At 39.2% G+C, this 25,759-nt stretch overlaps 2 protein-coding genes across 2 annotated transcripts; both read right to left on the bottom strand.

The window, feature by feature from the left end:
• Window positions 1-1,533: 1,533 nt before the first annotated feature.
• Window positions 1,534-12,260, bottom strand: scn4bb (sodium channel, voltage-gated, type IV, beta b). The gene is made up of 6 exons (XM_053617585.1): window positions 11,457-12,260; window positions 10,959-11,336; window positions 3,266-3,432; window positions 2,522-2,744; window positions 2,243-2,372; window positions 1,534-1,627 (listed from the first exon to the last, which is right to left on the bottom strand). Exons 2-6 carry the CDS (start codon window positions 11,029-11,031, stop codon window positions 1,534-1,536), a joined length of 687 nt encoding a protein of 228 aa, XP_053473560.1. The 5' UTR covers window positions 11,032-11,336; window positions 11,457-12,260.
• A 3,563-nt stretch (window positions 12,261-15,823) lies between these two features.
• mpzl2b (myelin protein zero-like 2b) lies at window positions 15,824-22,832 on the bottom strand. The gene is made up of 5 exons (XM_053617545.1): window positions 22,632-22,832; window positions 19,088-19,257; window positions 18,303-18,513; window positions 17,833-17,989; window positions 15,824-17,076 (listed from the first exon to the last, which is right to left on the bottom strand). Exons 1-5 carry the CDS (start codon window positions 22,687-22,689, stop codon window positions 17,007-17,009), a joined length of 666 nt encoding a protein of 221 aa, XP_053473520.1. The 5' UTR covers window positions 22,690-22,832; the 3' UTR covers window positions 15,824-17,006.
• Window positions 22,833-25,759: the final 2,927 nt, after the last annotated feature.

The raw sequence follows: 25,759 nt of genomic DNA on the forward strand, positions 1-25,759 counted from the left end.
TTTTTTTGTAATCATATTTTAAGAGAAATTGGGGCTGACTCCCAAAAGTCCGACTTGGAGTTCCATCTTGGAAATTGCCGTGAACGTCTTCTCCTAGTCAGAAGGTTTCAGACAACTAAACCTGACCACAGCCGTGTAAAATCAGTCTAAACCGGCTGCTGCCGAGATTCCTCTGGCGTTCCAACATTAATGTTGGAAAATCATTGCGCCAACATTAGCTAAATCATGACATTAACATTATTTACAAAATACAACAACAACAACAAAAAACGCTTTCTGTTGAATTCGTGGTGTTTTTATGACTTTGTGGAGGGAAAATAATGACAAAACAAGACATCGGTCCGTGTGCAAACCCTGCACTGCATCGTATTTCAAACAGTTTCCCGTTTTACATTCTACATTTATTGAATCAGTACCTACTGTATTTCAGTAGTAGAACATCTGGACATACTTTACCTGGTTACGTAGCAAACTGACCCCCAAACTGAACAAAAAAATATACAGTGTTCGTTAGTTTTATATGTTACACAGGGCAAAGCTTATATACATTACAGCAATGTATTTTTTAAATTATTATTATTATTATTATTAATAATAAGCCTACACTGATCCCATGCTGGTTAAAATGTCAGAATATTGCATTTGTAAGTTTGCTGAGTGGCGATCATTTTGATATGCGTGTGTTTTTATTTATATCAGCGTACATTCGTATTACAGTGCGGACTATCTGAGTTTAATAAGTTCATATGTTAGTTAATAAAAAAATTACTAAGTATATTCATCTACTGTTCTAGTAAACACTGTTACAGTACATATATATTTATTTATATATTGTATTCCTCTACTGTTATAATAAAAATGTGTTGGCTGTCACCATGCTAGAAAAAGCATCGCTTAATTTGAATTAAAAGCAGCATGTTCAGTGTTTTATTTGCACTTGTGTTTTCCAGGGGAAAACGATCTATTTTCTATAGATTTTCAAGTATTCGTTCATCAGCTAGCAGCATCTATATGTTTTCTGTTTTTATTGTTGCATTCTGTTTGGTTTGCATTTATTTCTTTTTTTTACTCTTTTTGTGTGTGCGCGCGTTGCATTAGTGTAGTCCTCCCCACCCCTAGGTGGCGACAGAAGCGTCTACAGGCACCTGGTTTCATCTTAAGCAAAAACAAACAAATAAATTTAAATTCCGATGATGGGATAAATACATTTTTACGTCATATTCGCTTCATGCAGTCCCAACTGCGTGAGTTCGGCTGAGTTAACTGTGTATATATGTTGTTCTGTTTTGTTTTGTTTTTAATGTAACGAGATGCAATATATGCACACCTCGATACGGCCTGTACTCGTCGTTCACGTTTGCACTTATTTGCGAAATATACAAATAATAAACTGCTAAATGTATAAATGCGTCACACTGAACTGTGTGTTTTTTTTTCTTTTCTCTTCAAAACAGAGATGTGAACAGACAGGAAGGGGTCAGGATGTTGACTAAAGTGTGCATTTGTGTATATATGTGTGTGTGTGTGTCACTCTCAGGCTTTCTTTGGCGTAGGTTTGGGTGTCACTTTGGAGCCGGACAGTCCGTTTTCCGTATTATCGATCCCTGAGGAGACGAGGCACTCCTTACTGCAGAGAGAGAGAGAGAGAGAACGCGGGAGAGAGAGAGAGAGTGAGAGAGAGACAGAGAGTGAGAGAGAGAGAGAGAGAGATGAAAGAGGTTGTTATTTCTGTGCTCACTACACTTACTCATAATTTTCCCCGTAGCCCAAACGAGACTTGTGACATCACACTGTAAAATGGAAGCCATTTTCAGGCCTGAATAGTTACTGTACTGTAACTGTGTCTGTGCATCATTAAGAAGATGAAGATTTTTATTTAGTGTATCAGGAAAACACAAAATGATTGTTTATTATATATTTTTAGTCCTGCCCACATTTCTGCTGCGACGCGAAACAAACAATCAGAGGTCGGTTAGAGGCGGGGAAAAAAGTCCCCCTAAACGCTTCGTTTTTAGATTCATTTGAATGTCAGGGTTTGTTTTTTTTTTTTTCAAATCAATTTCGCAGAATTGATTATCGTAAAATTTGTATTGTTTTATTTATATTTATATTTGTGGAAAGCTGAATTAAAATTTTTCTGAATGAGATTTTTAATCAAACTGTCCCTTAAACATATTTCAATCAAATGAATAGAGTGTATTAAAAAAATTATTTAAAAGAAAAACCATAATATCACTCTTACTTTTTCTCCTCGACCTTGGCAAGGACGAAGAGCGTGAGGTTCTTGAGCAGCATGAAGATCACCAGCAGAGCTATGCCTCCTCCCACACACGACACGATGATCATGGTCAGAGTGTTATCCACAACCCGTACTATAAGAGGAAGAGAAAGCAGGCCGTGAAATTACTGGCACGATTACAGTGCACAAACAATCATGGCTTTACCGGCAGGAAATTAGGCAGCACTATCGAACAAAACGGACGCAGGACGTAGTCTTATCGAATAATCCAACTTCACTCACGTTCATCCACCACGTAGAGTGTGAAGATGGCACTGTGGTTCTTGCCCATCTCTTTGGGGTTCTTGCCGAAGCACGTGTACTGGCCAGCGTCCTCGAAGGTCACATTCCAGATCATAATGGACACATTGTTTGTCTTACTGGCACCCATGAATGCCACACGCTCCCGGTAAATGTGCTTGTTCACTGGCTCTGCGTGATCCGTTGGGACCACGGAGTCCATCACCTAATTGGATGAAACAGGTATGTGATTGGACGAATAATCTGACCAATGCATTTACTGGTTTGATCCTTAAACCAGAAACCTGGACCTGGACCATTCCAATACTCTTTCTAACCGTTGGATCTCCTCCTGTTAATGGCCACCCCAATATTTTATTTGCCCAAGTTTCCATATCCTGTAACTATATCTGTGTCTGTGTCTACCTCCCGTCATTTACTCTGCTAGCTACAGTAGCAGGCAAGGTAATATCATACTAAATAGTTATCACATTTCTCAAGATAGTTTGTTATCAATGAAGAAGAAAAAAACCCCACAATTCCACAAATTCAATCAGCAACGCTGCCAAATTTAGTTTGATTACCACAAAAGTGGATAAGAAAAACGTTACAAACGCTAACCCCGCCCCCTATCCGAACCTGTGGTGTGAGCAGAAAGATGTTCGGAATTCTGGAAAAATATGCCGAGTGAAAGTCTTTAACGTCTTTCACGGATGTTCTGTCGCGGAAGGATCGGAAAGGCCTCACCTTTACCATGGTGCCGTTGTCATTGAACTCCCATTTGACGTACAGTTTCTCGATGCCGATGCAACTGGCATAGATGCAGGGCAGCAGGACGTCACTACCATTCACCGCCTCCAAAAAGGGGACCTTACCGGTGTTCATCTCCAGTGCCTCCAATGTACCATACACACCTTAGAGATAGGGAAAATAAGAGCGATTCAGGTAGAATGTCCCTCAAACACAGAGAAAGATCATCACTATTACAGGTTGGTAAAGCTTTTAATAGCTTTTTTGTTTGCCATTGTTTTCCCGGTATATTCTGCATACATAATGAGTTCTAAATGACTAATGTGTGGCCTATGACTAATTCTAGACGTATTTAATGGTCTTCCAATGGAAGGTCGCCAATGATAATAATGTGGTTACACTTTACGGTTTAATGATGATTCATCGGAATGGATCTAATGGACTGTGGTGGTATCTGTAACGATCTTGCGCTTCGTCAGGGAAACATGGAAGTGCTGATATATAGCATTCGTGGTAATCTCGTAATTATTTAATAAAAAAAACAATAGTTTGGTTAATTAAATACTAGAGATATATAGGATCTGTACCTGAATCGAAAATGGATGGACTTGGAAGCCATTCAAACCAAATCAATCAATCCCAGCAGAAATTGAAACAATATTTCTTTTTTTTCCACCGAGGTCATCCTCCTAATCTCTCTCAATCCGTTCTGCTTTCTAAGTAATACGATACCAACATGAGTCTATTAAGTCGCTTGATGTCTTCAGCATACAGTACATGATTTGTTCATGTAGGACATGCTCCAGTGTCAACATCCCTTTTAACCAAAAAAATAATAGGAATAAAATCCACACATCAGTTACTATTCAGTGTCATTGTTCATTTCAGACCGTAAAATTAAGCAAAGTTTGTGGAGAAATGTTAGCTAGATATAACTTTTTAGCTAGCTATTTTTATTCCCTCCAAAATAGGCTTTCTAGGCTTATAATGCTGTGTAGCATAGAATTCCAGTTCATAAACATTTCCCAAAATACTGTAGATTCTGTAGTGTTTGTAGCTGTATAGCCTGTTGATATACTGTAGATAACAAAGTTGCCAAGTCTTTATGATAAAACCAGACCTCTCAAAGGCTAAATCTACCTAGCTAGGTAGGTCTTCTTTGTTTTTTGTTTTTTATCCAAACCATGGCTTGGATCAGCTCTTGAATCTGCTTTAGTTTCAATAGTTGTGTTAGATCTTGTATTGTGTAACTCCTGGCTGGCTCACCAAACAATTTTGACTCCATTCTTATCTCTATTAAGTCATCCACAGAGAAGTATTGGGATCATTTGATGGAGATTCAATTAAAGAAGTATAAACAGGATACGGAGGACTATCTTCGGAATGAGGTATATCCTTGGGACATGACACCAGTAGTTACCACTTCCAACATCAGTGGCAGTGAAACTCAGAAAAACTGAAACTTGGCGTCCCCCTTTACGGGGACGACCATGAAGAAGAAAAAATGCCAAAGAGGTTCAAGGTACCTCACAGAAATCATCGACGACTGTGGACTCTGAGCTGCTCAAAGAGACGATAATCAATATTTGATCAAATTGGTGTTTTGTCCAAAGGATTGTTCCCACTAGTGTTGTTAATTCTTTTTGTCTAAAGGTGGATCTCTTTAATCGTTTTAGACAGATAAAACTACGATATGAGGTTTAATGTTGATTGAACAGCTCGCCTAAAATCTACTTGTATAAAGGAACAGGCTGATGAACCGTGCTGTGGAGAGCGTTACACGTTTATTGAGCTGCACCGCGCGTTTATTTGGACTTTCCATTTTAAATACACGTCAGGTCGAAATAATCAGAAGCATAAATATAAAGTACATCACCAGTAAAGTTATAAACCTCAGGTGTAAACATCCAGTGAAGTAAAGGAGCAAGAACAGAGTGCAAAAAGTGAAGACGGATTCAGATGTATACATTTTAACAGGTTCAAATACACAAATGTGAAAAAAGAAAGAAAGAAAGAAAGAAAGAAAGAAAACTCTAGGGTGAGAAGCAGCAGCAAAAACACACCGCAAAAGCTGGTGGGAATTTTCAAGTGGCTCATGCGTGACAGGAGCAAGAGGCACACACTGATGACATCATACAGCAGTGTTTGTTTAAAAGAATGCCTTTTGTTGTACAGGATATTTAAATTTTTTACTTATATCAACCACAATATATCAATTCTTCATATATATATATATATATATATATATATATATATATATATATATATATATTATATATATATATATTTATATTTTTTTTATGTATCTGTGATTTAGTGGTATGTCCTCTGGCATTGTATTGTCTCTTTCAGCAATAATAATTTAAAAAAATAAATCTGTGTCTGTGATTTGTTTTAAAAATCTTTAGCTACAACGGTGGAAATCACAACCCAGCATCATTAATATGCTTATTATTGTTATGTTAATGATCTATAATTATGTTAATTATTATTATATTTCCTATTCCATTTGTAGGGTTGTTATCCAGTTTGAATGGTTCAAACCTAAACGACTCAATTATATAAACATTTCAGTTCGCTTTCTGTTCTATATAGACATGCAGTTTAAATAGTCTATTTATTTAAATTGTATTCATATTATTACATGGACTTATATTCTATTTCCTTAACTGTCATATATACCAATAATGTATCTAATTAATGTCAACTTATTGGCAATTTTAGAAAAAAATGTCCTCTATAGCTCTAATAAAGAACCACGGTTTTATTGTACACATTTATATGAATGCGACTCATATTTGAGGGGATCAGTGAAATTTATTTTACAGTTAAAACGGTCCTAGAGCCATCATATAGACAGATCTAGTGCTTCGTCTACTGGATCTCTTTTACATTTTACATTATGGGAATTACTTGAAATATGTGTCCTTGCTATCTGAACGGTTAACTCTCTCTCTCTCTCTCTCTCTCTCTCTCTTGTCTCCCTCCTTCTCTCTTGCAGCAATGATGCTGCAAAATCTCATTCACAAAACAGAGCTGCTCTCGCTCTCTCTCTCTTTCTCTCTCTCTCTCTCTCTCTCTTTCTCTCTGCAGTGAGGGCGTGAGTCGACCGCTCTCTATCTGGCATTGATTACGTCCTGCTCTGTCTGCAATGCACTGCACTGAGACGTATGAACAGTGAAAACAAAGCGCTGATGCAATGAAAATTCATTTCATAATCTAGAAAATAAATAAGAAATCCAATACGAGAGACAGGCTTTGGACGCAGCTCCCATAATGAGACACACACACACACATACACACAATATAACCTAATGTTAGAGGATCGATGGCTTAAAAACCACCGAAGATGGTTTACGTTCGATTATAGAGCCTGGGTGTCTGCTATTTTGATCTCCAGAGAGTCGTCCTTATTTCTCGTATATTTGGGACAGTGAAAGATTCTGGAGACCGAAATGTTCTGGAGACGGTGTAACTGAATGCAAAGGGTCAGAAATATTATATCAATGTTTCAATGTGTATTTATAGCGTATTGCGGTAGATTCGTTTTTAGAGAGATTCATTGCGTAATGGAGAAAGAAATTAGAGTTGTAATTGCTTCACAATAAAAAAATAAAATAATAAATAGTTTGGAATGTAAACCAGTGCTCTGCAAAAGTCTTGTTTATTCGCAGTGTGACTTTAAAGGACCCACAACTTTTAAACAAGACCTTTTTAACCAGTGGTATGTTTTGTGGTTCAATCACTACACCAGATATCAACTTACAGTAGATACATTATATGGCCAAAAGTTCGTGGAACATCACATGGTGGGCCTTACTGTATGTGCTTGCTGAACATCCCATTCCACAGCTGGTGATCAGGAAGGCACTGTCGGACGCTGGAAAACCCGTCCTTTATCCTTGTTTACGGGAAACTACTTAACACTGTCCTTATAACTTTTCAGGAAGTTCTGAGGACAGCGTTCGTTAGCTAAGAGGCAGCAATCGATATCCACAAAGGCTGAATTTCCCTGTCGGTCATGGGACCGGTATCTATTTTTATCAACATTCTGATACTGCTGATCTTGCGACTTCTTGTTTTCACGTCCTGTGCTTCTACTGATCCTAGATCAGCGGGGATCAAACCGTCCCGTCCAACGTACTTCAGTGGATGCTCATAGCTGCAGGTACTGAAGACGTATCTTGAAGAATGCTTTGCTGTACTGTAGGGTGCTGATTTCAGGCTAGTTTTGTTCTCACGTCAATGCTTGCAGTCCTGAGTCACAAGATGCCTCCTAGTTCCTGTTTAGAAATCCAACAAGGCTAACGTGGTGAGAAAAAGAGAATCTTACCACATCTATTTTATTTTATTATTTTTTTACTAACTACAGTCACATGACCCAGGCTTGCAAATTGCCCTAGCTAAAGTCGGTGTGAAGAAAACGTAACCACGACCAGACACAAATATGAGTCTTTCTCCTCCCCGTGTCCTTTCCCCTTCAGTGAACTGGCTTTTCCACTTGGGTGAATTTTATTCATGTGACTGCTGCTTTAGCTGAGAACGTTTTAACACGTAGCTTTCACCGTAGCAACGAGTCGAAAATCGTAAATCCGACGTACAGCTAAACTGTGCGTCATGACTGCGACATTGGAGTTGTCTACGAACCGTGACGTTTCAGATTATTATCCAAACGCTGAAATCATGACTCCTGGACTCGGAAGTGAAGCAGGACCTTTTTTCGATGATGACGTCCAAAGGAGAAAATGCAGGTGTTTACACAGCTGCTGCGTGACCATGTGGAACAACGCATGGCCAGCAAAAAATAAATTAATAAATAAATCATAAAAATCTGAATCCATTCATTTTACCCAGTGCTTTTGTACAGGAGAGACAGCGTCAAAGAGGGTCAGAGAGTTCAGATCCAGCGTGCGGTTCAGTGTTTTACTCACTGTAACATCCAGAGCTAAATCAGAGGAGTTGGAGCAGGATGGTTATTGACTATCAGTGGGCGTGGCCAACACAACAAGGTTACATGCAATCACTTAAGCTTCGGCTGAGGCTGAAGACTGCTTTTAAGTCTGATTTTGAATCTGAGGTGTGACGATATACTGGTATATAAAAATAATTTTTATTTTTAATTTTTAAAAATGTTTTTATTCGTTTATGGTCCCAACTAATGCATCGTCACTAATGCATCACCTTCCTGAGCACCAGAACATCATATTTCTCACACTGCATAGCTGCATGTACCCTGTCAGCTAGTGTGTGTGTGTGTGTGTGTGTGAAGGCAACGCTGCATTGAATTAAAAATGGATGACTAGTGCCTCTAGAAAAAAAGAAAGAAAAAAAAAACTCTTAAAGGTTCAACATCGGACCCTAAACTCTTTAAGGGTTCTTTAGATAGTTCTTAGCTTCCAGTGAGTGCAATTTGGAACCCCTTTGGAACCTTTTAAAATTTTCCAAAAATCTTGGTTTGTCCATTTGGTGGAACTCTTAAAGGTTCTAAATAGAACCCTCAACTTTTGGGAAAAATAAATGAAAGATTATTTGGATAGTTCTTAGAGTCCAGTGAGTGCAATTTGGAACCCCTTTGTTGTATGGTTCTATGTGGAACCTTTTTAAAAAAATTTTTTTTGGCTTTTGCCACTGGAGGAACTCTTAAGGGGTCATGACATGACATGAGAAATCCAATCTTACTGGTTCTTTAGATATATAAGAGGGCATTGTACCATTAAAACATCCTGCAAGTTTCACGGCTTAATACGTCCTCAAAAAGAGTATTTGTATCGCGCAAATACGCATTTATTTGGCGGGATTTGTCACGTCACACGGGCAAATACATTTGCATATGACTGCCCCAACAGCAAGATATCGACACCTACTTTTACATCATTTCACCCTTGGCCCCACCCACTGGCGCTCAGTCGCTGAAAACAGTTCCTGCACGTGTTATGAGAGGGGACGTTGATAATTCATTCATAGGCAAAGATGTTAGCCAATCAGAGCAGTGAGTGGTTACATCGAAGTCTTAAAGGTAAAGGACACAAAGACCGATCGTTTCGGTCAGAAGGTCAGAGACAGGGTGGAAAATGGTCATAAATTACTAGCTGTTGTATTCTTAACTTTACTAATGTTATAATTACACCCAACTCTTGGGAAAAAAATTAATCGTTCTATTTGTTAAAAATATATCATTTTCACAATTTTCAAAAGGTTCAGTCTTGCCTAAAGGTTCTATGTAGAACCTCGATCTCTTGTTACCGTTTCCCTAAGAGTGCAGAACACATAAGAGTCCGACACCCAGTAATCGAGTGATCTTTACTATACTGTCTAAGAGTAAAATATGGCTCCTAAAGGCTTCTTTGAATAATAAAGGGTTCTAATTGGATTTTTCTGAAGTGTTCTACATAGAACAGGGGTCTTGAATATTATCCACAAAGAGCCGGTGTGGCTGCAGGCGCTCATTAACAGCCAAATTGAAGGCGCACTTGATAGCTGATTGGACACTCAGATGAACTGATTAAACAAGTGGATCATCTGAAAGCCAAGATTGGACCACAGGGTGTGCTAGATTTTTCTTTCAAGATACTACAAAAAAAACATACTACTGTGTGTTTCAAAGTCAACAAGGACTCTAAGTTGACCCCCTTTTTTAAAAAACAAATTCAGAACCTCATTCTTGTAAAGAAATGAACTGGGGGAAAAAAAAACCCTGATTCTGATTCAGTATTAAAAGTGAGTACGCTTCGGAAACGGTTCCTGTGCAATGTTAAGCATTATTAACTTCCCTAAATGGAACTCTTTTCTGAAAGGAAAAATCTAGGTTTACGTGTTCTTAAAGAATGACAAAAAAAATAATGCTAAGTTACTTTAATTAAAACAACAAACGTCAGTATGGGTGGCATTCGATACTGGCATACTTTTTAGTATAGTAGTATGCATATCATACTATTATTCAATACTATTTAGTTTGGTAGAAGTATTCAATTCTGTACTAATCATTCATACTAATTTGTACTGTAGTATAAGTTCCATACTATACTGACATACTATTTAGTACTGTAGTATAAATTACATACTATACTTACATACTATTTAGTACTGTAGTAAGAATCCCATACTATACTGACATACTATTTAGTACTGTAGTAAGAATCCCATACTATACTGACATACTATTTAGTACTGTAGTATAAGTTACATACTATACTGACATACTAGTTAGTACTGTAGTACACGTTCCATACTATAGTGATATATTATTTAGTAAGGTAGTATGACTTCCATACTATTTCTATATACTGTTTAGTGCTATAGTATGAATTCCATGCTTTACTGACACTGTTTAGTACAGTGGTATGGATTGCATACTATATTGACATATAATATAGTACAGCAGTATGGGTTCCATACTATTTTAAATACAATGTACTGTCAACTGCTGTATACTGATCTATTATTTAGAACATATTTAGTACACAATTTCGACGACCATTTTTGACAATTTATAAGGTACTGTATTATATTTAGTATAGTAGTACAGTGTGGATGACACTTATTCGTCCTTGAACCCTTTCTGAAAGGAAGCCCACAAGTTTGAAGGTTCTTCTAGATGGACAAACTTAAGAACCATTTATGTTTCTTGATTTGACCTTTTTTTTTAACCCCTGAGGAAAGAAAAGCAGAGAAAAAGAAACAGCACTCTTACTGAACATGACAAGCAGGAGAAGGCTGACGGAGCTCCTTTCTGGCAGGAACCTTCTTCCTTTCAGGATCTCCATCTCACAGTCCGTTCCAACGTTTCTCTTCCGCTCTCTGTTCTCCGCTCCTTAGTATTCTGTCCGTCTCCCAGAATTTCCGTCTCCAAGGCCTTGGTGGTTTGGGTGCACACCTGGATCACACCGTGGTATATTTTCCAAGAACTCTGGGTGCTTCCTTCAGAGTTTGGTGCAAGGTGCAAGGGTGTCCTAGCAGAAGTTCCAGTTTATGAGGAAAGATCCCGGGTCGTGTGTGTGTTTACTATATGTGTGTGTGTGTGTGTGTGTGTGTGTGTGTGTGTGTGTGTGTGTAGGCTCTTTATAAGAGGCTTCAGTGCCAAATGGATATAAAAAAAACAGAGAAAGGCATTAGAAAAAGTTAATTATGCACACCAAGAAAATAAATAAATGCACAGTGTGGATATCATGTGTGTGTGTGTGTTGTGTACCTCTTCCGATGCTCAGGTAACTCTCTCTCTGTGTCCTATAGAGAGAATTCCAGAGGACAGTACGATCTAAAAGTGAAATCGTCTTCAGGATATATACCGGTGCTCTTCTGCTCCTGATGTTCTAGCACACGTGCAGACTCACACCGTCAGTCATAGAACACACACACGCACACACACACACATGCACACGTACACACAGACACACACACACACACACTCTATCCCGGGACAGCAGAACAGCAGAACAGCAGTGCGCTTTCTTTTACTGCAGACTAAACACACGAGCCTCCGTCTCAGTGCTGAAGAAAATCTGGCTCTAACTCAACTTTTCTCCTCTGGCTGCCCGACATTCTCTCTCCCTTTCTCTCGCTCTGTCTCTCTCCCTTTCTCTCTCTCTCTCTCTCTCTCTCTCTCTCTCATCCACTCATCATTCCTCCCTCATCTTTTTTTTTCTAAGTTGGACTTCATTCTGTTCCACTCGCCCTGTTCTTTCTGCACTGCAGCTTCTTGGAGCTGCAGTGCTGTTTTCAGATCAGCTGTTTTTGTTTTGGGGTTTTTTGGCAGTGAGAAAAGGAAGAGAGAGAGAGAGAGGGAAAAAAAACAGATATCTGATGTCAATCTGATCTTATGAATGGCGAGCTAGTTTTTGCACAGGCACTGCCAAGGACAGCACACAGGATGCGTAGCTGTGTTGCCTACATTTAAAATGCCAGAGTACTATAGAGGTGGTACAGTATGGTATGGATGATGGATCTAGTATGCATGCTATATAGTACGGTAGTATGGATGGCGTGCTATTTTCTATGTGGCTTGTACGGCAGAATCTTTAACATAGTATTTAATACATAATATTTAATAAACCAGGATGGATGTCATACTACTATGACTCTATGTAGTATGATAGTACAGGTGCTAGACTACTATTTAGTAAGGCAGTAGGGGTTAAATATTCATCTGACCTAGTATGTCAGTATGAGTGCTACACCATTTTGCTATACTATTTAGTATGGTAGTATGGGTTCCATACTATTTTAACATACTATTTAGTATAGTAGTTTGGGTTCCATACTATTTTAACATACTATTTAGTATGGTAGTATGGGTTCCATACTATTTTAACATACTATTTATTATGGTAGTATGGGTTCCATACTATTTTAACATACTATTTAGTATGGTAGTATGGGTTCCATACTATTTTAACATACTATTTAGTATGGTAGTATGGGTTCCATACTATTTTAACATACTATTTAGTATGGTAGTTTGGGTTCCATACTATTTTAATATACTCTTTAGTACAGCATTATGGGTAGTACACTATATTGATATACTATTTAATATGGTAGTATGGATGACCCTATTTTGCTAGAAAAGTTTAGGAAACATGACTTGGTTCAAAAGATCTGACTCATAGGACACCCCTAGTGTGTGTGTGTGTGTGTGTGTTGCCTGTGACTTTGAACATGTCTGATAGATTGAGTTGAGTTCCTAATGACTGTAACCTGCCAGCAGTGTCAAGTTTTCATGCCTCAGGACGCTCATTTAGGAATGTTGTGTGTGTGTGTGTGTGTGTGTGTGTGTGTGTGTGGGTCATACAATGGCAAAACGTGTTTTCAGTTCTTCCCAGGTACAGAGTATCAGAGGATGCTTAGCTGACATTGCCAGTGCGTACAGTACATACACAGCATGGATGCCTTATCCACGATGTGATTAATCATTTCAGTGCGTTCAGGAGGCGTGTCTTTGGGTTTATTTATAACAATGTGGGCAGGAAGTAGGTTGAAGAGATCATTAGCATTCATATATGCGCATGTATTTTCACAGATATACTGTACATATTAGAGTATTAGAGCCCTAGATAGTAGACAAGAGTGCGTATTACTGAAGCCGCCACTAAACCTCAGAAGTCCCCATAAAATTCGGATTATTTTTAAAAGGTCTTTTTAAAAGATGCACGACAGGAAAGTTTTATAGTAAACAACGTTTGGTTTTCCTTAACTTAAATTAACTTAACTAATGAAATATATATATATATATATATATATAAATGGCCTTCTCTATGAAGCTAATGTAGCTAGCTAACGTTTGGCTAGTCAACTCTCTAGCTAGCAGTTCTTCAGGTAACTCTACACAATATATTTACAGGCTATCTTGGTCTACCTGTGCTATAAAATATCACTTTTATGTTTATGCAGATACTTTCAAAAGACTCAAAGAATATGTACTGTGTGAAGCCAGCTAGCTAACACAAGCTAATCTGACAGGATTTAAAATGAATAAATAAACCACATTCATAAATGTTCCTCATCACTGCTCTCACTATCCAGGTGGCTAATTTGACAGGATATCTGAGAAACGATTAACTACAGTATTAGCTAACTGTTAACAGGGTCTGTGTTGCAGTGTACTGTAGTACCCTGTGTTAGCTAGTTAGCTCGCTAACATTCTGTAATATATTGAAATGTTTGGCCAGAAAGAGAGCTAGGTATTTAGCATTCCTGGTAATATACTGCTTGAGGGGTTTGTTTTGTTGGAGTTTTGCTGGCGGTTTTCTAGCTAAGTAACTAGCCTATCGTTAGCATTCTGGTGTTTTTTTAAATCTGGTGGATAGTGATAAAGGGAACGGTTTTACTTCTCAGTTTGATGCTAGTCGTGAAACAAACACAGTACAATTTGCACTAACAAACAGTCGAGCTGGGATGCTCTCTGCTGTATAACTGATGACCGGTTGACTTTAGGTGACTATTTTTTTTTTTTGTTGTTGTTGTTTCTTCTTTCATTTCCAGAGGCGTCCCACATGGGCTTTCTTTTCTGCTTTCCTTGCAGTTTGGGGAAAGAAAAAAAAAGAGCTGAATGTACTGTTAATAGGTCTGGCTGCATCCTCTCGGCGATGCGTTTAATCACATTTGCAGGTGGATGGGAGCGCTGACTCATGGTGATGCGTTCTCATATTCTATCTGGCGCAATTTTCTAAAGGTGCATTAAGAAACTTTTTTTTTTTTCGTCTGGGGCGTAGAGCGTTTTAAAGATACATCAAGACGCATTTAGGCCCTTTAGTCGCGCTGGAGGACGAACTGATATGGCTGAGCATCTCTCTTTCGCTACTGCTGACTCAGCGGATTTTCGAGCTTGCTGTTAACCAAGCAGCGTTCAATAACGCCGATCGGAGCCGTGGTGAAAGGTTTTCGAGCGTCGTGGACGTGTCGTCTCACATGAGGGTTTCCGAGCGCATGAGTTTTATGTGACTGCATTTCTTTCTTCTTGCTCTTTTTCTGCTGCTCTGGATCTGTTCCAATCAATGCTGCATTTCCTTCACACCCACACACACACACACACACACACACACACACACCCACACACACACACCCACACACACAGAGCTTGGTGTCCTTTGCTGGTGCAGTGAAGAGTCTGCCAAGGGATGAGCACTCAGCATTACTGGATATACTGCAGTGTGCGCGCGCGCACACACACACACACACACACGTCTTGCTATGCTTGTGAGGACCTCCCATCGACATAAGTACTAATGCAGCTAATTAACGCAGGGCTAAACCCAGTAACCAAAATGTCCCCGCAAGGTCAGAACAGTCAGAATATCCTCATTCTTGTTGTGACGTCTGGTCCCACCCCTGAACCACACACTCTTCGGCTTAATTCATATAAACATTCACTTCCTCTTTACAAAGAATGGAAAAAGGTTTTCATCCATCTCCACGAAACAAATGATAGTGTTTACACCATAAACACCGTACAGGATCTGTCCTACTGTAAACGCTAGGACTGATGTCTAACCAGAGCCTTCACGATGACATTGCCTGTTTAACAAAACCTTCCAAAATGCTACAATTTCTGGTAATCGTCTTGTTAAAGAAAATGCATGCATGCACAAAAAGAAGAAGAAGAAGAAAAATAAAGAAGCAAAAGCTAAAGAGGAAGTTTCAATTTCACACTTTTTTTTCCTCTTCAAAACTATAAAGAATACAAACTTGTCGTCACTTGTACGCATTTCGATCCAGATGCTGCTGTTCAACCCGGATACACGGTGAAGTGACTGTATCGGGTTAGAAACAGGGTCACGTAGGCGTGCCATCAAAAAAAGGCCGTTAAGAAGCAGGGAAATGACTTTAGCACAATGTGTTCCGGGGACAATACGGCGCAATGCAAGACCGAGCATGCCCACGGTTGTGTGTGTGTGTTTACCGTATGAAGGCGTCACGCTGTAACGTTTATCACTGGGGATAAAAAGCCCAAAGTGAAACACGACATAAACAGATATATATATATATATATATATATATATATATATATATATAAATAAAATGGGTCTGGAATGCACAAACACACACACACGCATACGCTTTTACACCAATATTTATTCATCATAAAACTTTCAAGAAACTTATAAACCATCTTTTAAAAAATTTCTCAAACACAGTATATAAAAATTACAGCATAAAGAAGAACATTGAATTTCAAACTAATTCTAGTCCTGTTCTTAACATACAGCGTATAATGGAAAATAATATTATTCTCTAATATAAATTCTCAATAATGATTTTTTTTTTAAATAAAAAAAATTAGGCAGGTTAGTCTGATAAAAATAACACTAACGATAATAACAGTAATTCTTTCTTAGTCTCATTAGTTTAAAAGTAGTTTTATTTTATTTTATTTTATTTTTTTAAAATCTGGATTAAAAGAATTTACGAGAATGAAACGATACAGCGCGGTTTGAAAAAAACATGAACCTCATTCAGAATTGATTATTTGTAAACATCCTGATCATTATTTGTATCATTTTGAGGTGATATTTTTTTTAGTATTAAAACTTTTATTTAGCGGTTCGGCCTTCGCGCTGAAAACCGCCACGTATAAGCAACGTTTCATCTGATCTACACGTAAAGATCGTAATAAAAGCGATCTACACCTTCCTTTAGTGTAAAACGAACCGTTTCTAACGTTTCATATTCGTGTACGTTTGCAAGTCGGACCGTGTTGGGTGTTCAGTTGGATGTTTTCGTTCTTTTAGTCAAAGTTTCAAGGAAAATCGTTCCTCTTTTAGGCATATCAGTGTTATCGCCTTTGCTAGCATGCTCGGATTGATCCTTTTTTAGTTTGCTAACACTCGGACCGGTCCAGGTCGCGAGAGCCTTTTAAAAAGCTGCTAATTTGTTCCAATAGTGTTGCGTCACGTCCCACGCGGGCTTCGTCGCTTCTTTCCATCACTTCAGGGCTAGCGTCGATGTAAAAATGCACCGTTAGTACGTATTCGGTTACGTTTTGATCCTGGCTAACGTCACTCGATGTTTGGTCTGCTCGTTTTTCGTAGGCATTGTTAGCATGAAGCACTAAACATATGTTGATATTTTAAAAATATATAAAAAGATACGTACAAAAGGAAGTAATTGCAATTTGCATCTGGTTTCACAGAATCTAGAAGACATGTCCATTTTGGACCAGATTCGCCGCGTTTGCTTAGCGGTCGTTCGTTGCCGGGTTTTAAGCGTCGCTCTTGGCTTGCCTCTCCGTGAAGTTTGCGGTTTTCTAGATCATCTTGGAGTCCTTTTCTAGCTCGTTCTCCGGTCTGCTTATTGGCATGAACTCGTGCTTAGCGCTGGTGCGTTTGTTAGCATGTGCGCAGACAGACAACAACAACAACAACAACAAGAAGTAAGATACGTTACAGGACGCACTTTGAAAAACCGTAAGCGATAAAACAATTCAACGTTAAAACATACGACGGAATAAAACGGAAACAGACGAAAGGTTTACGCCACCACACCCAAGCCAAGAAATCGCCCACCAATCAGCAATCATTTTGGTGGAGCTGATTGGTCTGGTATAAAAGGGGGATAAAATCAGTAAGATCATGGTGGTAAGGGCTTATTTCCACACAACGCTAACCAGGGAACTTTGCCGCCAAATAAACAGCCATATTTGTCACACGTAAGGCTTTTCTTTTAGATCCATCAGGTTGTATTCGTTTCCCTGGAAACATCCTTTTAACGACTCACCAAATCATGATCCGGAAACAACTGCATACCACCAAAATGAATTTACATGATTGTAAGAAAAGCTACTCTACAGTCATTTCTACAGGAAATTGATATTTTATGAGACAGTAAATGTGTGAAAAAAAATATATACTCTCAAAACACTCGATCGTCAACCTCACTAATAGTATAAAAAAAACATCAAATAGCGTTCGGTTCAAATGCCGCGTCCGATATCTGCGCGTCTTTTTTTGTTTCGTTTGGTTTTTCACTTGTCTCACAAAATAAGAAGCTCTTTTGAAGGAGCCAGAACCAGAATAGAACTAGAGACACGCCCGGTTCGACGGGTCTAGAAGCACCGCCCCTTCCTGTCTCACCATACGCTTGCCCGCTTCGAGTCTTGCAGCTCAATGCCCGCGTCTCCGTGGCGACCTCGGTAACAGCGCACAGCGAAGACGATGGTGAGGATGACGAGGACGAGCAGGATGGCTCCGCCCACCGCCGCAGCCAGAATTCCGATCTCGGAGAGCGTCACTGTGAGAGAGAGAGAGAGAGAGAGAGAGAGAGAGAGTCAGTATTATTTATTGACTGAATTATTTGACAGCGTATTTAAAATCACTGGTTTATTTATTGCTGAAATTACTTTTTATTATTTATATCACACACATGATGTACCTATTCGTTCGATTTTGACTAAAAACGCCATTCCGTTTAAACATACTGTATTCAGGGTCAGAAGAATTTAATCTATTAGAGCAGTGTACACGGCCGTCAAGGAGACCCGATCGAGGAGAAGCCGAGAGAAAGCCTAAGCTGTAGCGATAATGCTACCGACGCCTGGTCTCACCTGACTGAACCACTTCGAGGCGGAGCTCGCCGGTGAAGCCGTGCACGTCGGGTGGATTGCGCACCTGGCAGGTGTAGGTGCCGTTAAAGCTGGACTGCACGTCGGTCAGTGTGATGGAACCGTCGTTCTTCAGGACGTTCCCCGACCACACCGCGTGACCTTTAAACAGACCGCGAGTAGGCGGGAAGGACTCCTCTTGATAGAAAAAGAACTGCATGATAGGACAAAAAAAAAAAACAAACAAAGATGAACAATTGCTCTGCCCCCTTTAAGCCAGCCCTCTTACTGACCACCGTATACGTGATCATTTCAGGACGAGGTTAGAACAGCTGTTCGGTGTTGATTTGTCGGTTACTTGTGATGGATAATGTCATAAATAAAACTAATAAATAAATATTGTTTTTCCTGTCAATAAACAGATTAACAATTCCACTTTTTGAACATTTTTGACAGTTTTCCTGATATAATGCAAAAATATTACAGATATTACATGCACAAAGGAACCACGTTGTCTAGGTGTGATTTGGGAAGTGTTTGGGTGCTGAGAGGGATGACACAGGTCCTAAAAAATAATGTCAGATTATTTAATAAATAAATAAATAAATAAATAAATACAAGAAGTACCAGTACCAGCAAGAATCTTTCAATGTACAAAATCCGATAACTGAAAAAAGCAATAATTAAATCATATCAAAAGCTTCTATAACTTCAATGTAAATATTTATTTTGTAGTTTTTACACTAGATTTGAATGCGTACGCCACGTAACACTGTCCTCCTCCTCACCTGTTCCTCCAATCTCGACCCAAGCGGTTTGAAGCTCCAGGACACAGACACGGATTTCTCCGACACCGGATGGCTGGATTTAAACGTGCACTTGAGCCGCACATCTGTCCCGTTAACCGCCGTCAGCTCCTTGGGCGTGGACACCTCGATCGCCAATGCGCGATGCACACCTGGACACACACAGTGGAGACTTAAAGGGAACCTATTATGCAAAAGTCTCTTTTACGTGCTGTTTGAACATAAGTGTGTGTCGCAGTGTGTATACACGACCACCTTATAATAGTAAAAATCCACCCGCTCCTTTTTTATATTCCCCATACGTCATAAACAGGGTCTCAAAATGAGTCGTTCGTGTTTTCTCTCCGACGTGACGTCACGTTGGAACAGGCCCCGCCCACGACTGGTGACGGACTTTGGCCTTACAGTCTGTATAATTCATACATATAGGGCTGAACACCGGTATTTACGGTATCAGTCCTACTGGTTCTCCTAAATTTGCTAACTTGCTGTTGCCGTAGTGTCCGAAGCACAAGCTGTAAAGGCACAGCCCTCTTCTGGAAAGGGGGCGGGGCATAGCAGCCAATTTGCATTTAAACTATACACACACTCCTTCCATAAACGTTAAAGAAACGTCTCCTAACAGAAAACCTCGCCATAACAACAATCACACACGTTTCTAATCGACTTAACGCCGAGCGTCCGCCGTACAAGTCCCTGTTTAAGTTGTTACCATGGAAACAATTACATATTTGACAACTGCGCTGCTTTTCAGAGCCTCCGAACGATCAGAACTGAAAATGTAAAAGCGCTGCGGTTCCCACATCTATGAGCGAGTAAACGACACATGGAGTTGGTATTGCCGAGGACTCGAGGGCTGGAGCTCCACACATCTGCACTCTGTCAACGTCACCACAGTGTGGACTCGGAGGACGGACCGCGAGGCACAGAGCTCCATTTGCGGACGCGCCCCATGACTGTGGGTTTTGGCTGGAGCTCCTTTGATGACATCATCTTGCTTCTCCGCTTCATAAACGTTCAATAGCAGTTCATAAAAAATAAAACAAAGACAATGGTTTGCACTTTCATTAGTTTTAGGAGTTCAGGAGTCGATGTGAGCTGGCGTATGGAATGGGGTGTGTGTGTGTGTCTGTGTGTGTGTGTGTAGCACACTGTTTACATTTCTTCCGTGTAAACTTGGCTGGTTGGAGAGGCAAGCTCTCCACCACGCTGTGGCCTTCACCCCCACCTCTCTCTTCGGCTCGTTCTAAATGTACCTCACCGACTAACACACAATCGCACACGAACGCAAAGTAAAGCCCTAGCGTGTGTTCCCCAAAGTTCCGATTAACCCAGGACAACAACCTGCCCATATTTTAAAACATGCTGCAGCAAAGTGTCCGGTTCTGTCCTAAACATACATCTGACGTTCCCCCGAAGCCCACGTTTAACTTTAGAAATCCTTCATGGTTAAATTTACATTCGGCAGACGCTGTAATCCGGTAGTCGTGACTTCCTGAAGTACCACCTGTTAGTCTCCGTGTTAAAAACAAAACAACCACATCCTCATGCTAGTATACGGAACAGCACAACGCCATTTAAACCGAATATTTATAACATTTAAAATAATTCATATTTTAGCATCTTCAAAGGAGAATTTTAGAATTTCCCAAAGTGATCAGTCAAGTGTCCACAAATTTTTGACCGGCAGCGTGTATGGTGGGTGGATGTAAACATAAACAACTGTAGACGTGTGTGGGAATTGGTCAGTCTTTTGAAGAGTCCATCCCACTTCCGAACAAACGCGTAAAAGTCTGAATGAAGACTCGGGGTTCAATTCTACACGAGTAAATATTAGAGCGTGTTTCCTTGGGATCGTCAAAAACGGCGCGCTTCGGTTAACGAACTTGTATTTAAACGGCCGCGGTGATTGATTCATGAGGATTATTTGACATGCTGCTACTTGTTCAACTTCAATGCCAACAACACACCTGTAGTACAACCTCTCCAGCACAATACTCCCGACACCTTCGCTCCACACATCTCAGAGAACACAGACTGGAATTTATGATTACAATGAGTTAGTCAGTGTGTGAGCGAGAAACTGTAAGAATAACACCATCCCTACGTAACCCAAACCCTGACACACTTACACCACTTGTCACTCTCAGTCACGATCCCGTACTCCAGTTCCCACACGCGAGACCTTTCCAGTACAATGAGTCGCAATCATCATACAGCATATCTTTATACATCATGTTATACCTCAAAACGACACGCGTATCGTGTCCAGGCGATGCTGGTCCCGTGGTACAATGGCGACAACACTTAATACTATGTAATACCCAGTACTTACGCAAGCCGCTGTAAGTGACTAACGATACACGTCTATTGAAAGCTCGTGCATCAAGAAACTGTAACGTACATCACCGACACCGATCTGTTCGAGCCGCCGACCCGAACGTGCACCCGAGATGCTACGACCTGACGCACGTTTTCTTGCGATTATGACGTGTTTACTTTTCACTGGTTGTACTGTCTCACGCTGGGCACGTTGTATGAAAAAAACGTCAAGGTCAGGTGCGAGTAAATCCGCCGCTCAGTTCGTACTCTACATGCGGGGTACGGGAACCCAATCGTCTGAGCTTACGGAACATCTCCCACCACAACACCGTGTTCATTTGATTATATATACAAGCAGATTCTCTTTTTTTTTTTTTAAATGTTAAGCCACAGTATTGCTGAATGCTCGATTCTGATTGGTCAGAACAGCAGGAATAAGAGTAGTTCCATCTACAAGACAAATTACAGGGTATTTTTTATATATTTATTAATTAATGCACTCAGTTTAATACTGGGCAAACCCTACACATAGCCTATGTGGAGTTTTTTTTAAAATGTGTAATTCTTGATGTGGCGTTATGGAGGAAGTTATGGAAGGAGTCTCCAGTGTCAGTGCTTTTAAACTGACAACTTTTCCCACATCTTCAGGACAGAGGAGCTTACGCTTTGCAGTTTCTCTTCTTTCATGGACATTCCATAACATAAGAGGTGTTTATGTGTAGACTGGAAGCGATGAAAGCTATAAATGTTATCGAAGACGAATGCATGTAGGAATTTTGTGTATGTACAGTGTTCTGCAAAGGAATTTAACACCCAAAGCACCTTCGGAAAAATGCATTTAAAAAAAAAAATTGATAGGACTAAATATATCTACAATGCATTGCAATGAACTAAAATAAATAAATAAATAAATAAACTCTACAGAGCTTTTAGTCATCCAGTTGCCTCATAATAGGGAGAGGCTGTCACAAGCACGCGCGCACGCAAGCACACATAAATATATATATATACGCGCGCGCGCACACACACACACACACACACACACACACACAACACAAATCCATTTGAAGTTCTGTAATCAGTTTATATTCCAGACCAGGCTGCCAGTAATAACCTAATAACACCTCTAACCGGAAACAACACGCACAGGTCTAAAACTTTTAGAGCAGGAACAGGAAGAGAAACCCCTGCGCTCGTGACTCACCTGGCGTGAGCAGCACACCTACAACACTGACCAGAAACCGTGTCCATATCCGAAACATGGGAGACAGCAGAGCAAATCCCGGGGGAAAAGTATGTGTGTGTGTGTGTTATGTGTGGAGCCGATAAAATCGTGATTTTACTCCTCGCTTGGAGTTCAAATCCACTTCCCAAACTCCTGACGTGATAAACGAGACGCGCTCGCGAGCGGAAGGGCAGCAGCGCGAGAGGGGCGGAGTCAGAACGCGCAGAGCTCTTTAAAAATATATATATATACATATATATATATATATATATATATATATATATATATATATATATATATAATTTATTTATTAATGAACACAGGAAAATACAGAATGACGGTATGTTATGTGCCAGGGCGCAAACTAGGATGATATCTTTAAAATATATAGAAAGAAAGAAAGATTCACCGTTTTCACAGCTTTCTTGTTAGCAGAATCAGAAATTAAATCTACTTAAACGTTTAAAAGTCCACAAGAAAAAGGTTAAACAGTGGCGCTTAGTCTTAATCAGTTTACACTTGTGTAAATATATATATATATATATATATATATATATATATATATATATATATATAGATCCCAAAACAAAATAAGATTAATTGAGTAAAAAAAAAAAATCTGACTCTTCTTTCTTATAATGTGCAAAACCAAGAATTCCATTTTCATATTTCATAAGCGATATCAGGAATCATATCACAAAACAAAATGCCCCAAATGTTTCTCCAGAGGTTCTCAGTATACTCACAATACCAAAACAGGTGAAATCCTGCTGAAGTCCTCAGTTTGGAGATCACAGAACGAGCAGTTTCCATCATCAGAAATAAACAACTTTTTTTCATTAATAAATTTGTAGTATAGCACCGATGCATCATTTGATAAGACACTTCATTAATTCTGTAATAAATAAAATGTTTTTGAGGCAGAGCCCATACTCTATCCCAGTTGATGTTGTCTAGATGTCTGCTCCAATAAAAGCTAGTATTAGGACAAGAGACGACCTCATGTTGGAAGAAAGCGCGGACACTCCTGGTGTTAGGTGTTAATGTTAATGTAAGGGATAATTTACCAACAAATGTCTCACAAACATCAACATGAGGCACAATCCCAGATAACTGGTTACGGTGTCCCTTCATCTGTATAATAATCCCAGAGGGAATGGCTCTGAAAACGATATCATATTCCCTTACTGTGTCTGGGAGTCTATATAATCTATAATGTAATTTAAAAAATGATTCATACTTAAAGCGGACGCTTCGATTGTTAAATAACTGATTAACCAAAATAATATTATTCTTTGCCCAATTATCATAACAGATTTTCTCTGTTGTGTCAAATGGGAGAACTATGTAGGGGGGAAAATTATGCTTGATTTAAATGAAATCTGAGTAATCAACAATATCCAACACTAATCTGATAGGATTAGATAGGATTAGAAATATGCCTCCCCAGACTGGGATTCATCTCTAATAGTGTCTAGTATATCCTTTAGATGTTTTCCAAAAGCTAAGACTAAAATTTTGTCATATTTATTAAGAAGACATATTGGGCGCCAATGGTCGAGGAAAAGAACATCGTTTTTGTGCTTTGGGAACAGTGTACTGTAATAAGGCCCTGTGTAAGTAAGTGTAGGGTAGAATTCGGAGGACAAACCATCCACACCTGGAGAATCGTTGATCTTAGGATGATTAATGTCTTCAGTGACTTCCTCCAAGCTTAGAGGTAGAAGTAGGTCACATGTGTCTCTGTCTACCCCACTAATTTTACCATAACTAATGCTCATATGAGGAACTATACAATGTTTTACAGAAGGTAGCACAGAATTGTGTAATTCCTGCAGGATTTTCAGAAATATGTCAATTGATCTGTAATCTATGAACAGTATTGTAGCTAGAGTTACGTTTCTCGGGCCTAAAGAAATAAGATGAATTTCGTTCTCCATGTTCTAACCAACGTTGCCTAGACCTGATAAAAGCCTCTTCAGCGTTGGTTCTATACATCTCGTATAGCAACTTAAATTCAATATTTCCTTTTCCAGACCATGTTTCCACAGGTATTTTGAGAAAGAAATGCTCATTTTAAAAATATAACTACCATGTACTCTATTAGGTAGATATTTTCCTGCCTCAAATGGAAACGATTCCCAGTAAAGGCTAAAATTATCCTCCTTTGTAGCTTCATCCATATACGTTGAAATGAAAGCTTCTAAAACAAACCCGAGACACGCTCATGTTTCAAATGCGAGTTTATTCGGTTTCCAAAAGGACCCTCTGTTGGAATAATCCTGAATGAGAGACAAATTGATATAATTATATTGCCTTATTTTCTCTTCTTTTTTTCCACTTTTCTCCAAGTTATTGATCGATTATCTCAAATGTTGGGCTTAACGTCTCAAAATGTTGACTTTTTTCAGAATTCTGACTTGTTATCTCAAAGTTCTGCTGTATTATCTCAATTCTGACTTGTTATCTCAAAGTTTTTGACAGATTATCTCAAAAGTTAGACTTGTTAACTAAAAATGCTGACTGAATTTTGAAGTTCTCACATACTGCTGAAATGTTTTATTTAAAAAAAAATGTTATATAGTTTTTTCCCCTAGATGATGGAAACAGACAGAGATAGCGTTCCCATTTGTATTTTGTCATTTCCTGCGATATTTGTATCGCGAAGGCTAACATCGCCATACTGGTGAATAAATGATATAACATTTAGCTGCGTTTTCTACATGGACTAATAGACTGTTGAATAATAATGAATAGAATTAAAAACGAATAATGTTAAACTGAAAAAAAAAGCGTCACGGACTTTTATTTTGAAGGGAAAAAATCTACTACCATATCTCAAAAACACGGAGGGGTGGGGGTCGGGGTCGGGGTGGGGAGTGGGGGGGGGGGGGGGTGTGATGAACAAGGGATTTTTTGGCTTCGCGTCTTTACCGCCATCTTGTGGTCAAATTTCGTCGTTACTAAAAGACAGGGTACAAGGTTGCCAGATCATAATTTTGATTTACACTCCTTTGAGTTCAAATATAAACGACAGAAAATACAATAGAATTAAAAATTATACAATATATTTAGCAAATTGAATGTATATTGTTTAGCAGTTAGAA

Source organism: Ictalurus furcatus, chromosome 28 (genome assembly GCF_023375685.1).
Source record: "Ictalurus furcatus strain D&B chromosome 28, Billie_1.0, whole genome shotgun sequence".
Taxonomy (NCBI): Eukaryota; Metazoa; Chordata; class Actinopteri; order Siluriformes; family Ictaluridae; genus Ictalurus; species Ictalurus furcatus.

Bases quoted from the DNA above. Each gene is read 5' to 3' on its own strand.
- mpzl2b (XM_053617545.1), bottom strand. From the start codon at position 22,689: ATGTTTCGGATATGGACACGGTTTCTGGTCAGTGTTGTAGGTGTGCTG. The intron at 18,514-19,087 runs GTGAGGAGGAGG...CCTATCATGCAG, and splicing joins GGTCGAGATTGGAGGAACAG to TTCTTTTTCTATCAAGAGGA. The intron at 17,077-17,832 runs GTGAGACAGGAA...CAAACGCACCAG, and splicing joins TCGAAGCGGGCAAGCGTATG to CGCTAAGCACGAGTTCATGC.
- scn4bb (XM_053617585.1), bottom strand. From the start codon at position 11,031: ATGGAGATCCTGAAAGGAAGAAGGTTCCTGCCAGAAAGGAGCTCCGTC. The intron at 2,745-3,265 runs GTGAGGCCTTTC...TCATCCAATTAG, and splicing joins ACAACGGCACCATGGTAAAG to GTGATGGACTCCGTGGTCCC. The intron at 2,373-2,521 runs GTGAGTGAAGTT...TTCCTCTTATAG, and splicing joins ACTCTACGTGGTGGATGAAC to TACGGGTTGTGGATAACACT.